The sequence below is a fragment of the Amphiura filiformis genome, chromosome 9 (genome assembly GCF_039555335.1).
Source record: "Amphiura filiformis chromosome 9, Afil_fr2py, whole genome shotgun sequence".
Lineage (NCBI taxonomy): Eukaryota > Metazoa > Echinodermata > Ophiuroidea > Amphilepidida > Amphiuridae > Amphiura > Amphiura filiformis.
In genome coordinates, this window is record NC_092636.1 from 30,137,541 (window position 1) to 30,151,273 (window position 13,733).

General features: G+C 37.7%; 1 protein-coding gene across 1 annotated transcript in view; it reads right to left on the reverse strand.

The window, feature by feature from the left end:
* The window catches only part of LOC140160850 (uncharacterized), a 33,181-nt gene that overhangs the window by 10,791 nt on the left and 8,657 nt on the right, over window positions 1-13,733 (reverse strand). The window contains exons 5-10 of the mRNA XM_072184173.1: window positions 12,030-12,137; window positions 8,635-8,772; window positions 8,005-8,179; window positions 7,471-7,649; window positions 3,101-3,229; window positions 809-860 (exon numbers count right to left, since the gene is read on the reverse strand). Coding sequence (XP_072040274.1) covers window positions 809-860; window positions 3,101-3,229; window positions 7,471-7,649; window positions 8,005-8,179; window positions 8,635-8,772; window positions 12,030-12,137 — 781 coding nt within the window. The remainder of the gene's footprint in view (window positions 1-808; window positions 861-3,100; window positions 3,230-7,470; window positions 7,650-8,004; window positions 8,180-8,634; window positions 8,773-12,029; window positions 12,138-13,733) is intronic.

The window sequence follows — 13,733 nt, forward strand, 5'->3', positions numbered from 1 at the left end:
TTTAAAGGTCCGTAACCCGATCGACAACATCATCGCCCTGATTTTTTCATTGTTGATGAGTTTTGGTATCACACAATAGAAAATATTTTTCTCATTACCATCCTGAAATTTGACGCTCCAGAGAAATCGTGCAAAAACAGCGGCTATGGAGGCTACCACTTAGGATTTCAGGATCTACTAATAAGTCTCCTCAACAGCTATTTTGGTTTCGCGTCATTCACACAAACATTGTTTGTGTGGAAAGAGCGAACCACACTAATTGCTGAAGAGACTCTGGCTCTAACATGATATTATATTACATAGCTTCTAAATTTCACATGCAGTCTGTTAGCGCATCATATATTGTGCACGAGGTACCTGGTTCAAAATCACATAGAATTTTTTTACCTATCCATTTTTAACCCAAACTTTTTTACTTTCATTTGTAATAGCTTGAAATGTACGTATTGCAAGGGGAAATATTTTTTCAATGGTCAGCCTATAAACGTTTGACCCGTGCAGTGAAGGAATCGCACAGAGGTGTTCTCGTTGACCTGGATCGACTCGCAGACATCGGACGCCATCAACTTCACATCAAAATTGAAATTGTGGAATATGAAGAAAGCTCACATTATTTCTAATAACTCTAAAATTATGTGCCTGCAATGTATTTCTTTAGATTGTATACCTGAGCATAAATTGATACACGCGTGTTGGCTTCTATCATGACTAATATCCAAAACCGTTGGAGCCATTTCACTCAAAATCTTGAAACATTCGATCCTCAGACAGATACAAGCACCTGCAACTGAAATCTGAAGATACTCACCATATATATCCGAATCCTCCGATTTTGCTAATTTGTAATTTCCTGGGTGGTCCTGAAATGTTAAGATAATTAAGTTCAAGTTCAAGTCAAGTTAAAATACAATTAGTGTTGACTGATCTACAAAATGCCATACTTTGGTATTCTAGATGTGATCTCACATGAGCCCAGTGGTGGTCGGAAGCATGGTCAATAACCCCATTTAATGGTCAAAGTTAAAATTTGACCTCAGATGGTGGAGTATGAGGTTTTTGTAAACTTCGGTACCCAGCGAGACATTGCTCATTTTTAAATTACTTCCCAGTCATGTAGCTTTGTCGCGTAAACGCATAAGAGCAGGTATCAGCGAAACTTTTAACCCATCCCATGGCTCATCAATATTCACCATCTCGGTAAAGCTACTATCGTACACCCGCATAGACGAATCCAACGAGTCATGGTCAGGATTTGGTCGGCCATTGCTGGGTCCCCGCAGCACCAAACTGGTGTTGTGACTACCCAATTGGGTGGATTAAAGCCGCTTAAAATCACTTTCAAGCTTCTGCTATATGTTTACAAATCTATGCATAATCTCGCTCCAGTGTACTTATCTGTCTGTTTCACTCTATATGTTCTTGGCCGACCTCTCAGATCATCGGGTGATACCACTCGCTTGGCAATTCCCAAAGCAAGTATCACTGCCTTTGGTGAAAAGCGATTTCACATCATTGCTGCCCAAGCCTGGAATGAACTCCCCATTACAATCAGATCGGCTCCATCCATTGATTCTTTCAAGAGACTGTTGAAATCATATTTATTCTGATGTATAATTTTGTATTATGTATTATGTTTTTATGATATTTGTACACGCTATGGTACTTTTGTGTATAGCGTTCTAAATGCAGTGTATTGTATTATTATTAAAATTAGATATTAGATTCTTTTGTGTTGTAAACTGTCGTCATTCGTTTGTCTACGTGTAACACGAGTGGTAGAATGCAGTTTTAAATACCCTCCAAGGCCGCATCATTTCACATTTTAGGTGAGATGGAGCCGACGGGGACCCAGCTATGGCTGCCATTGAGGTCTAGGAATGCGTGAAATTGGATTCGTCTATATCCTAACACATTCAAAGGTCATTCAATTATTATACAAACACATTGGGTTAAAGAACTGGTGCCATGGGGAATGACGTTACTTTTACGACAGTTGGAATTGTGTAGCGTAAGTTCAATAACCCTCATCAACCCTAGCTTCAAATTATGACCTCAAGTTGTGGAGTATGCTCCAGATACTCATATATGAGTTCATTATGGGATACTAGGCGACCCAATGAATTAGGTCGTTAAAAAGATGGTAAAATATCTATATAAATACAAATTAAATTAATTACCTAAGATTTAATTAAAGTGATTAAATAATTACCTAAGATTACCGTTTCGTTTTCATGGTAATCTAATCTTATAATGTCTGAAATATACTTTCGGGATTATTAGGAATCATTGAGTAAGTGGTACGATTTACCGTCTGCTCGATATTTATTTACTAGCATTTTAAGATCTGCTCTAAACTTATTAACCCTAAAACTACGAAGGGGCGGGGGATTGGGGTTGGTGCTAAGATTTTTTATCCGTCATAAAAAAACCCGCACGCGTTTACACCCAAACGACCTAAGCTAATCGCAGATACATCCTTTGCGCCCATTTTGGTGATAACATTTTTACCCCAGCACCTTACCCGGGGTAGGACCGATCATCAAAAATGGCGCGGGTTGGTGAGACCCCAATGATTTTCATTTCGCTCTTGTAAAATCATTTCAAGAGCTACTGACTTTTTTGTTAGTTAGGTGAAAATAGTCATTTCCTTTTATATTTAGGAGAAAATTGCATGGGCAATGGGTAATTTTGGTATCAATGGATAGAGGAGACCCATGGCTATACATAAGTACCAAAAGAAACAATATATGATGTTTACCAAAACATCTCTCTTTCATTGGCGATTGGGCCAGACTCCTCCATGTAATGTTGCTATGGGGGGATCGCTACACCTCCTCCACAGCGAGTCTGTTACCTTCCCAGCATTTAAGAATGCCGGTACCCATTTACACACCTGGGTGGAGAGGAGTAATTGGGATAAAGTGCCTTACTCAAGGGAACAACACGATGGCGTCGCCGGGGTTCGAACCCGCAACCTTCCAATTATGAGTCGGAGCCCATTCCGCTCGGCCACCGTGCTCCCTAATAATAACTTATAATAATAAATATTTTTCGATCCTTTATTTGTGATCCTCGTTTTATTACTCCTTAAATCATGTACCTTCAGCTTTTGTGAACAGTCTTCCTGATGATCCCCATCGGTTCTGGAAGGACATGTTGTATCTTGCTCTGATTTGACAGCCAAAATGGTAATACATGTGATGATCACAAACACTAGGAAAGTAATATTCTGAAAAATAAAAATTTATATATATCTAATAATTCTTTTACCCCATAGCATTAAGAAACTAGTATTTTGATAAGTAAAATAGCTGGATGAGGTATGCAGCTGGTTGGGGTGGTTACGGGTCGTTAAAACCACTTACCGCGAAATGAGGATGTCAAACTAGTTTACCCCGCAGGGCTTCAAAGAACCACTAACCGCGAAATATGGATATCCAACTAGTTTACCCCGCAGGGCTACAAAGAACCACTAACCGCGCAATATGGATATGCAACTCAAAAAAGCATCAATATTTACCAAAAACCGTTTCAAAAGGTAACAAAGGGACCAAAATTTAAAAAATCTTTTTTGTGTAGCTTTTCACCCTTTTCTAAACTTGGTCCCATTTATCACACTAACCGCGAAATGTGGATATCGAACTAGTTTGCCCCGCATGGCATCAAGGAACCACTAACCTTGAAATATGGATATCCAACTAAAATTATGTATACAATTGCACGGCAGCGTAAATTTCCACAGTCATGCAATATTGATATAAAAACAAATTGAGGGTAAAAGAAATTTTACACGCTCCACACACAAGAATGTTAAGTATTCAATTGTGTACTCTCAGGCTTCAAATCAACAAAAATTGCACTCTTAACAATTTGGGTATAACACTGGGACTCCAATGAGTAATAACTCCAAACGGTAATTTTTAGATAATGAGTTAATAACATATAGTTTTGGTTTCCTTTTTAGGACATGAAAAGGGGAAACATGATTTAGAACATACAAAAAAAAAAAAAAAAAAAGGGGTCAAAAATCCACCCTTTTGTTTGGGGGTAAAACTTTGATGTCCGAGGTTCCACCTTTTCCAATCCCCCACCAAAGTATTTATGAACACCCCTTAGCAAAAGAATATGGCTTACGTTTTCTACACAACCTGTGACAATAGTATAGGGCATAACGCAGTTCGAATTGTTCAATCATAGTGCTGAATATTTTTGTCTTTGAACAAGTTCATTTGGATTGTTAGATTTCACTGTTGACATATTTCTTTTTTTACAAATCCAATAAAAATGAAGATGTTAAACTGACATTTTAGTGACGTTTCACCACTACACTAGTGGTTTCCTCAGACTGGCAACTCATCACATCTGATTGCTTCCTTTTATAGGCAACAGGAACCGCTATAGAGGGCGTGATGAGTTGGTCAAAGATGTTGTTGACAAGTAGGAACTTTAAAATCCGCGAAATCACCACCCTCAAATATCAGTAAAGATGAGCGAGTCGCGATTAACCAGCTCCAAAAAGAGGAGTCCATCATGGTCCTGGGGGCTGACAAAGGACGGGCAACGGTTTTCATGGACAAAACAGAATACCAACAAAAAATGTCCACCCTCCTCAGCGACTCAAAGACTTTAGAAATTAGATCGAGACCCCACTCCAAAACACAAAAGAGAGCTGGTTTCAATCTTACAAAGGCTAGAGAAAGAGGAAAAAATCAAGAAAGCGGACAAACAATTTCTATATCCCACCTCGGAAAATGTTCCTCGAATTTATGGGAGTCCCAAAATACATAAGGACGGTACGCTGCTTCGCCCTATAGTGGACTTTACAGGTTCCATAGGTTATAACGTGGCCAATCTCTTGCGGATATTTTAAGCCCTATCGTTGGCCAATCTGAACACCATGTTCTAAACTCTAAAAGTCTTGCGGAAGACCTGAAAGATGTCACCCTGGAGGATGATGAGATCCTTAATTCACATGATGTGGTGGCGCTTTTTACCAGTACCCCCATTGATCTCACCCTTCACGTACTCAAAGAAAGACTTAACGAGGACAAAGATCTCAAAAATAGAACCCTCCTCACTACTGATGACATAATAGCCCCCTCAGCCCCCTTGCTTGCAATATCTTCATGGAATGGCTTGAGCAGAAAGCTATCTCTACAGCCCCGGAAAGCTGTCGCCCACGTCTCTGGAAGAGATACGTCGATGATGTGTTAGAGATCATACGCAAAGGACAAGTTGACAATCTAACTGATCATTTAAACACCATTGATCCTACCGGCAGCGTCAAATTTACTTATGAGCAAGAGCAAGATGGTTCTATTCCCTTCCTTGACACACTGATCACAAGAAAGCCTGACGGGTCAGTGAAACTCAGTATATACAGGAAGAAAACGCACACTGATCAGTACCTTCAGTTCTCCTCCCACCACCCCCTCCATCAAAAATTTGGTGTCCTCAGAACCCTACTTGACAGGAGTGAGGCGTTAGTCACTGAGGAAGTGGACAGACAGAAAGAGTCCAATATCCGCGAAGCGTTTGGCTGCGGTTATCCAGATTGGTCAATTAAAAAAGTCAAAGAAAATAGAGCCACTCCAAAAACAAAGTCTAACTCAAAGAATAACGATGACAGTGAAAAGTCGAAAGGCATGGTGGTAGTTCCCTATATAGAGGGACTATCTGAGCGAGTTTCAAGAGTTATTCAAAAAACATGGTTTTTCTACTGCTATGAAACCCCACTGTACCATCCGCAGTATGCTTGTTCACCCGAAGGACAAACTCCTCCCGCAACAAAAAGCAGAGGCGATCTATGAAATCCCCTGCGGGGACTGTGCTGGCACTTACATCGGAGAAACCGGCCGTCCTTTCGGCGTTCGCCTCAAAGAACACCAAAAAGAGGTGGAGAAATTTGAAACTAAGCCCTACACACGAGCCAGCCGCAAGTCATCAATTACAGACATTCACAAGTCAGCTATCACCGATCACGTTGCCTCGACAAACCATTCCATCAATTGGGAGGACTCAAAAGTCATCGATAGAGAAGCTGACAAGACCACCAGATGGCTGAAAGAAGCCATCTGGATTTGCCGAAAAGGAAAAGACACTCTAAACAAAGACGAGGGGGCCTACTCACTCAACAACATCTTTGACCAACTCATCACGCCCTCTATAGCAGTTCCTGTTGCCTATAAAAGGAAGCAGTCAGATGTGATGACTTGCCAGTCTGAGGAAACCACTAGTGTAGTGGTGAAACGTCACTAAAATGTGAGTTTAACATCTTCATTTTTATTGGATTTGTACAAAAAGAAATATGTCAACAGCATAGTGCTGAATATTTTACATGTACAATAATGGCTTCGGGAGCAGTTTTTAGTTGCAATTGCTGATGATACAATATCATAAACCATATTTATCATCTGATTTTCACCGAATATTCTGCTATTACATGAAAGGAAATGACAAATCATTTCAACTACCAAATTTATAGCCCATATAATAAAAATAAAAATAATAAAAATAAATAAATTTGATATCCGTTTTAACTATCAAAATGCTTCAAAATAAAAATCATTGATTTTACTCTAGAAAGTAACTAGTATTATATGGACAACGGGGCGGGGTTCATATCCCTCAATGTTCCCTATATAAAACCGTAATACTCGAAAGGCCATATCTCTGGAATGAAATGTCCGATTAAGATTATTTAAACGCCAAAATGTTTCTTTCATCAATTTCCAATAAGTTAGGTCTAAATCAAATTAAAAGTACTTCAATTAACTATTATATGGACAACTGGCTTCATACCCCTCATATTGTCGACTTTGAGAGGTCTGTTTTACGCGGTGGTGGTGGGTTAGAATTGTTATCACTAAAAAAGCGTAACTGATGAGTATATGATTAGCTTAGGGACCGTTCAATATTAACGCCAGGGGAGTGCTATTTTTGACAAAAAATCGACATAATAATTTGCATTCCCCTCTGGCGTCCGCATCGTTTCAGATTCCCATCTTGTTTTTCATTTAACCATTAACGTTCCCCCTTAAGCTTCAAATAAGAAATCTAGATTCCCCTCAACACCCCTAAAACCCCCACCCTGACGTAAATATTGAACGGGCCCTGAATACATTTTAGTGTTGTTAATAGTATGCCGGGGGACAAATCTTAGGGTCAAACTTGCCCTCACACTTTTCTTAAGACGTGGGCTAATCATTAGATACGGTATGCTTTTCAGGGCTGTCAACTTTTTGGAATTGCTTGGCGTGAGACAGAGGCGTACCGGGATTTGCCGACTACAATGTTCATTTTGACCTGTGATTATTTGAGCCACAGCCCTGGGTGGAGTCATTCCTCTTTGATTGTACCTCATTGGTATTTTCAGGGTCAGTTTTGAGAATCCCAGCTGCACATGCCCCGCTGATCCAAACTACAGAAACCCTAAAGGAATCAACCTGCTAATCCATGGTTTATACATACGTTTGTTGGATCAATGATGCCAGCCTTAACCATGTCTACATATTCATCCTTCATTGCATCATAACCAATTTCCTCTCCTGCTGCTAGCACCTTTTCTACAACCAGGGAACCTTCAATGCCTGCATTCTTGGCAATGGTCTGGCAGGGGATTCTTAGAGAACGACGGATAATGTCAACACCTGCAAAAGAACAGTGAACACAAACACTTGTAAATGAAAAGTCTTATCAGAACGCAATAGGTGGGACTCGCAGAACTGCCGACTGCAAAGAGAATATCTATCTAAAGAGTTTGTGAAAATTTTAAATCCCAATGCCGAATGCAGTTTCCCTCATCAGTTCAAACTCATTCAAAATAAAAATGACATTTTCTAAACTTTCAAACCTTCCACATGACAATTTTTACTTTTATTAAGTGTTCATCAAACAATTCAATGGATTCTTGCTAAATTTCTGAGCCTGTTTTAATAGTCTCTGTGTTACTCATATCAGCACTATGTAGTTGTGATATCACCAAATAAATAGCCAATTTCTTACCTTTTTTTTGGTCATTATTTGCAGTCTTAACATTATCCAACACTGGTAAACATCTGAGGAGTGCTACACCGCCACCAACCACAATTCCTTCTTCAACAGCTGCTCTTGTTGCACACAATGCATCGTTGACACGGTCTTTCTTCTCATTCACCTCAACATCACTAGAGCCTCCAACCTGTCAATTTAATGTTAAATTGTGATTAGTAGGAGTCTAAAATGTTCACCTACCACCTTTTGCCCAACTAGAGAGCAACAACAAACATAATAACACCCATTTTTGTTTTCAAAGTTGAGTTCTATTTTGCGTAGAACCCCCTTTTTTTAATCCATCATCATTTCGGCGCTCCTCCAAATGTGGCCCCAAGGCATGTGCACCCTGCCCCTTTCGCTACGCCACTGCAACTCTTGCACTATGAGAGAATGGAATCTCCTACTGACAGAGGTCTGTAACAATTTGTAAGACTAAATTGGATGAACTGAATATTCATGAACTTGTCAAAAGAGCTCATTTCAAGATGTAAACCGTCGCATCACACCAACCTGTGTGTGATAATCTCCAGCCAGTGGTATTTGCACAGTACAGTATGAAGCAGAATCAATATTCAGTTTTTAATTATTTACTCGCCATACCTTTAAGATGGCAACACCATCAGATAATTTGGCTAGTCTCTCATTCAGCTTTTCTTTCTCATATTCTGACGTAGTATCTTCCACAGCATCCTGAATCTCGCTTACTCTCCTATCAACAGCTGCCTGGTCACCTTTACCCTGAAAAGCAAAGAAAATCCATCTTCTTATTCATCTGGTTTTGGAAATTGTTTCAAGTTAAACAAGAATGATCAAATTTTATACGAATGTACGATTTTTTTTTACGCAAGTGATACAGACGGTGTGAATAAAATGGATCCACCTATTTGGACACATTCTGGCTTACAAAATAAAACCAAGTATCTTGCAGCTCTGCTCTATCTTGAAGCACTAATATTTCACAAGAATGATGAGGAAAATATACTGATACCAAAATCTGTTTTAGGAATAATCCGTCTCTTTCACTTAAGGGGGTACTACACCCATTGCATTTTGTTGCATTTTGTGAAGAAATGAGAAACAAAAATGGACAAAGTGGTATGCAAAATGAAGGGGCAAATTTTCTCGTTCAATTGGTGGCATCAGTATCAATGAAGCGTACATGTATGCTTCTAATGGTATAAGCCAAAAGGTGGTACATCACTGATGTTTTAAATTCACTTCATTTTGGAAAGCTTACTATCAACGGATTTTGTTGCTAACACATTAGGGAAATAATGTTGATATGTAAAATGGGAATAAGTGGTTCCTGATTTCTTTTACAATGTATGACTTCATGAACTTGGTGCTCCACAACTATCAAAAAACGAACTGGTTAAAATGCTTCTATTTTCAATGTTGAGCTATATTTTGTATTTGTAACTTGCGACATTATTTCACCGAAACTTAATTAAGACATAGGTAACAGGTTACCACAACCACACTACAGCAATGTTGAAAAAGATTGTATTTTTGTCACCTATACCACCATATTAGGTAGTTTTCCGTAAGCTTCATTTGTGTGATTTTGGTAACTATTTTATATTTATTTGCCCAATCCATCTCAACTAGGCAATCTAAATTGTACTCACCATTTACATCCCAAGGTAAACTGCTCAAATAAAGAAAGTCCGCAGTCATGTAACTCGTCCTACTTCAAAACCTGGCCTTGTTATGGCAATTTGATTGATACGGTCGTGTGCAGGATCGTGTTAGCTCTAATTTGATACCAAATTGACTACCAAACACTCAACAGTAACAAGGATTGATACCAGTTTATGGCATTTGGTGCATTTTCAAAAGTTGCAAATCAAAACGATACACGCGGTCGAAATTGCTTAGCGTGGTAATGTGGTCAAGCTTGTTTGCCCACGATGAACCCATGTCGACTATCCGAAGTGCGCGCTTTATTCAATTGTTAATTTAAAACGCATGGATTGTTACAGTGCTTTACTGATGAATACTAGGGCACGATGCGATCGATATGACCAAGCGGTTGTTTCGGGCTATGTTAATGGTCGTACTCTGCCATTCACCTACAGATCCCCGTGCTCCGTTTTTAATTTGCAACTTTTGAAAATGCACCAAATTTCATATACAGGTATCAATCTCTGTGAATTTAGAGTTTCGGGTACCAAATTTGGTATCAAATTGGAGCTAACAAGATTCTGCACACGACTTTACCAATCAAATTGTCATAACAAAATCAGGTTTTCATGTAGAACGGGTTACATGACTGCGGACTTTCTTTATTTGAGCAGTTTATTTTAGTATATCAACCTCACACATTTCCATTATATATCCAGTAACAGACAAAATATCAAAATTGATGCCTCATTATGACATGTATGATATCACAGACTATCACATGTATTCAAAATGGATGCCTGAATTTGACCTGAACCAAGTGACCTATAACCTGACCTTTGATGACCTTATAGCCTTTTTTAATCTCTTTTCCTAACAACACATACATGTTGTAGTATTAAATTGTCTATGTGGAAGAGCTTATTTAATTTATTCAGTGTTTTAATCAGTGAGTACATTTCTATAGATAGTATAACAAAGGATTTAATGTATTCTATTCATGTACTCTACTTGAACATGTTGAATAGAATAAATTATGGTTTGTTATGAAACACACATCTGAGTTACTAGGATACAGTAAACAAAAAATATATTGGGCTAAAATGATTTTCTAAAATGGTTTAAAAGCACTTTCTATGGAGAGATATTTTATAAGTTCAGGACATGAGGTGATGAACATATTTGGTCATGTGTCTTATGGTGGGACCATAAGACACATGACCAAATATGTCCAATTGCATCAAGTTTGGGCTCATAATACAGCTTGATTTTTTCACAATTTGGAATTCAAATTCGTTTAATTAGTGAAAAATGTTAAAATGTTAACGAAGGTAAACCTGGTGGATAAGTGGTAGAGGATAAGTGGTAGAGGAGTATGTACAATCTCTATGGCAAAAGCTTTGTTGAAGACATGATATCTTTTTGAATTTTAATTATATCATTGTCAAATTGTGTACTATACATGCAAATCATACCTCAAATGAAAGCGTGTTTATTCATTATTCATATTCAGCTATAAATTTTATCTAATTGTGTTTACAAGTAATCACAGAGAACTGCAAGTCACAAGAACCACAATTTTTTCCTATTCACTTACACACAAATGCCAAAATTTTCTGTCACAACATGAGATTTATACACCCTAAGATAGGAAAAGTATACATTTTTGGAAAGCTTTTTACCCCAGGAATCTAAATGCAGTTTATAAATAAATGTAGGATACACTCTAAAGAAAATATTTTCAAAAATGTAATCAACATTTGGTGCATAAAGTTACGTGTATTTTCGCACCCTGTATCACCACTTTGGTCAATCATAACATAGCAAAAGTATACATTTTATTAAAGCTCATAGTGTGGCCTGTCAGAAAATTAGATTTCATTTGAGGTATTCCATATCAGTAGCAAATGCAATGAATAATCAATTTACTAGTAAAATTAAATTTTTTCATGATATCACCCTATATATTTTCTTACGCACCCTGTATACCAACTTCAATTTTGCATAGTTGGATTCCTTGGAACAAAGGCTTTCCAAAAATGTATAGTTTTGCTGGTGTGAGATGTATTAGTTTTAGATATGTATCAATTTTAGTGAAAAGGAAGACAAATGATCAAAATCAGTGCTTGTAACGCAAATGTGCCCCACCATATGACACATGACCATTTATATACTTCATAAATTTGCAACAAAAAAGAAGAGGGGTACTGATGAAAATCAGGGTATTATATCCCCTTAAAATACCTGGCGGATAATCTTTGGTGATGTCAATCTTGCCTACCTGACCCGCAGACCCAAGTTTTGAGCTTGGACATCTTAAATCTTTGATTAACTTCAATACTTTTATCACCAAACTTATATCAATGTGTTACCTTAAGGATAAGTGTGTCATCTTTGGTGATGACAATCTCTCCAACCTGACCCAAGTCTTGTAGTTGCACATCCTCAATCTTAACATCAAGACCTTCATCACCAAACACCTGTTGATATCAAACAAAACGACCAAGTAAGTTAATTCAACATAACACTTCCAATGAATAGGCAATCAAGAAAATCTTGCACTTGTGCACAAAGAAAGAAACAGAAAGGTCTTTTAAAACGATAGTTTGGACAGAGAACTTTTGCACACATTCATTTTTCAAAAAGTCAGACACTAAACGGTTTTTTATGACCAGAAATCAATCTTGACAGAATATGTACAGCATATTATAGGAGTTGAATGTATGGTTGACTTACTAGAGTACAGACAAGTTGAAGTTTTAACACCTTATTTCTTCATATACATGTACAACAAAGTTTACATTATATTTTCAATTATAAGGGATTATATCTTTGATCCAAGAAAATACACTGCATTTCTACACATAACAAAAATCTTAAATAAAAAACCATCTGGCCCTCTGGCCTACATTTGACCAGTGGCTGTGGTTTAAAGCAACAGTGCCTGCTGTGTGTGTGATGCACACAGCATGTATTTTTGTTGGGATTGGAAATCATTGTGATTGGTAGGGCCTATATTTCAATTATTTTGATAAATCTATTCAACCTAAATTATAGGATTTCATTGACTTGATATCAGTGTCAGTGATATAAACAGTGGTGTAGTGAGGGGTAGAGGGCATATGCCCTGGGCGCCGAAATGATGGATAAAAACTAGGGGGTCGTCAAATAAGAGAATTAAAAAATAAAATAAAAATAGCTGGTGTTATGATGTGTTTTTTTTGTAGTTGCAGAGAAGGGCAAGGTGGCCTAGGCATTGTCTTAGGGTGTCACCGTATTGCTGTTTATGTTAAACATGCGTTGAAAACATGTTTGAGCCCCCCTTTTTAGATTCTCGAGCGCTCTGAGTAAAAAAAAATAATGGTCAACAATTATTAAGGATACATACTCTTGAATTCCATCCAACTTGTCCATGTTTTACATTTTTGCATATTGATGAAGTACATAAATGTATTCAACACTTCAGATATTCAATTTGCAAAATTTGTGCCTAAAAAGTGCTTTTAAAAATGATTTTAGTATATTAATTTTTACCCTACATAGATGTTGTTTACAGTTGCTAGGTGAGGGCAATTGGGATTGCCAGACCAAGCCATAAACATTTCTAAGACAGCTGCGCATAAAAAAATCTCTCTCATTCACAATATGTATTAACACAAGGCAAAGAAAATCCATAAAAATCAATATATTCAGACAATGACATAACACCAGCCCTGTTTCAGCATTATTGAACACCATCCCACAATTCACCTGCTTTTGACACCTCTTGATCTAAATAGCAGTGTTTTATAATACATGTTAGTTTGTCACACATCATCACACATGTATTGACTGCATTGATTTGTGGGAAGTGCTTTGACTTGAAAGATTAGGCTCTTCACCAACCTTCAAAAGAATTCATTACTGTACTGTTGTATGCATGGCTAGTTGTCAATAGTGTGACTTGTAAATGAGGCTTTTGTGTGGGTCAAATACTTGAGGTCAATTCTGGGCACCATTTTGAAATCAATGTGCTTTTTATATGACTGGAGACATTTGAGATTTGGTCTATTTTACCTGTTCTTGAACCTGAATTT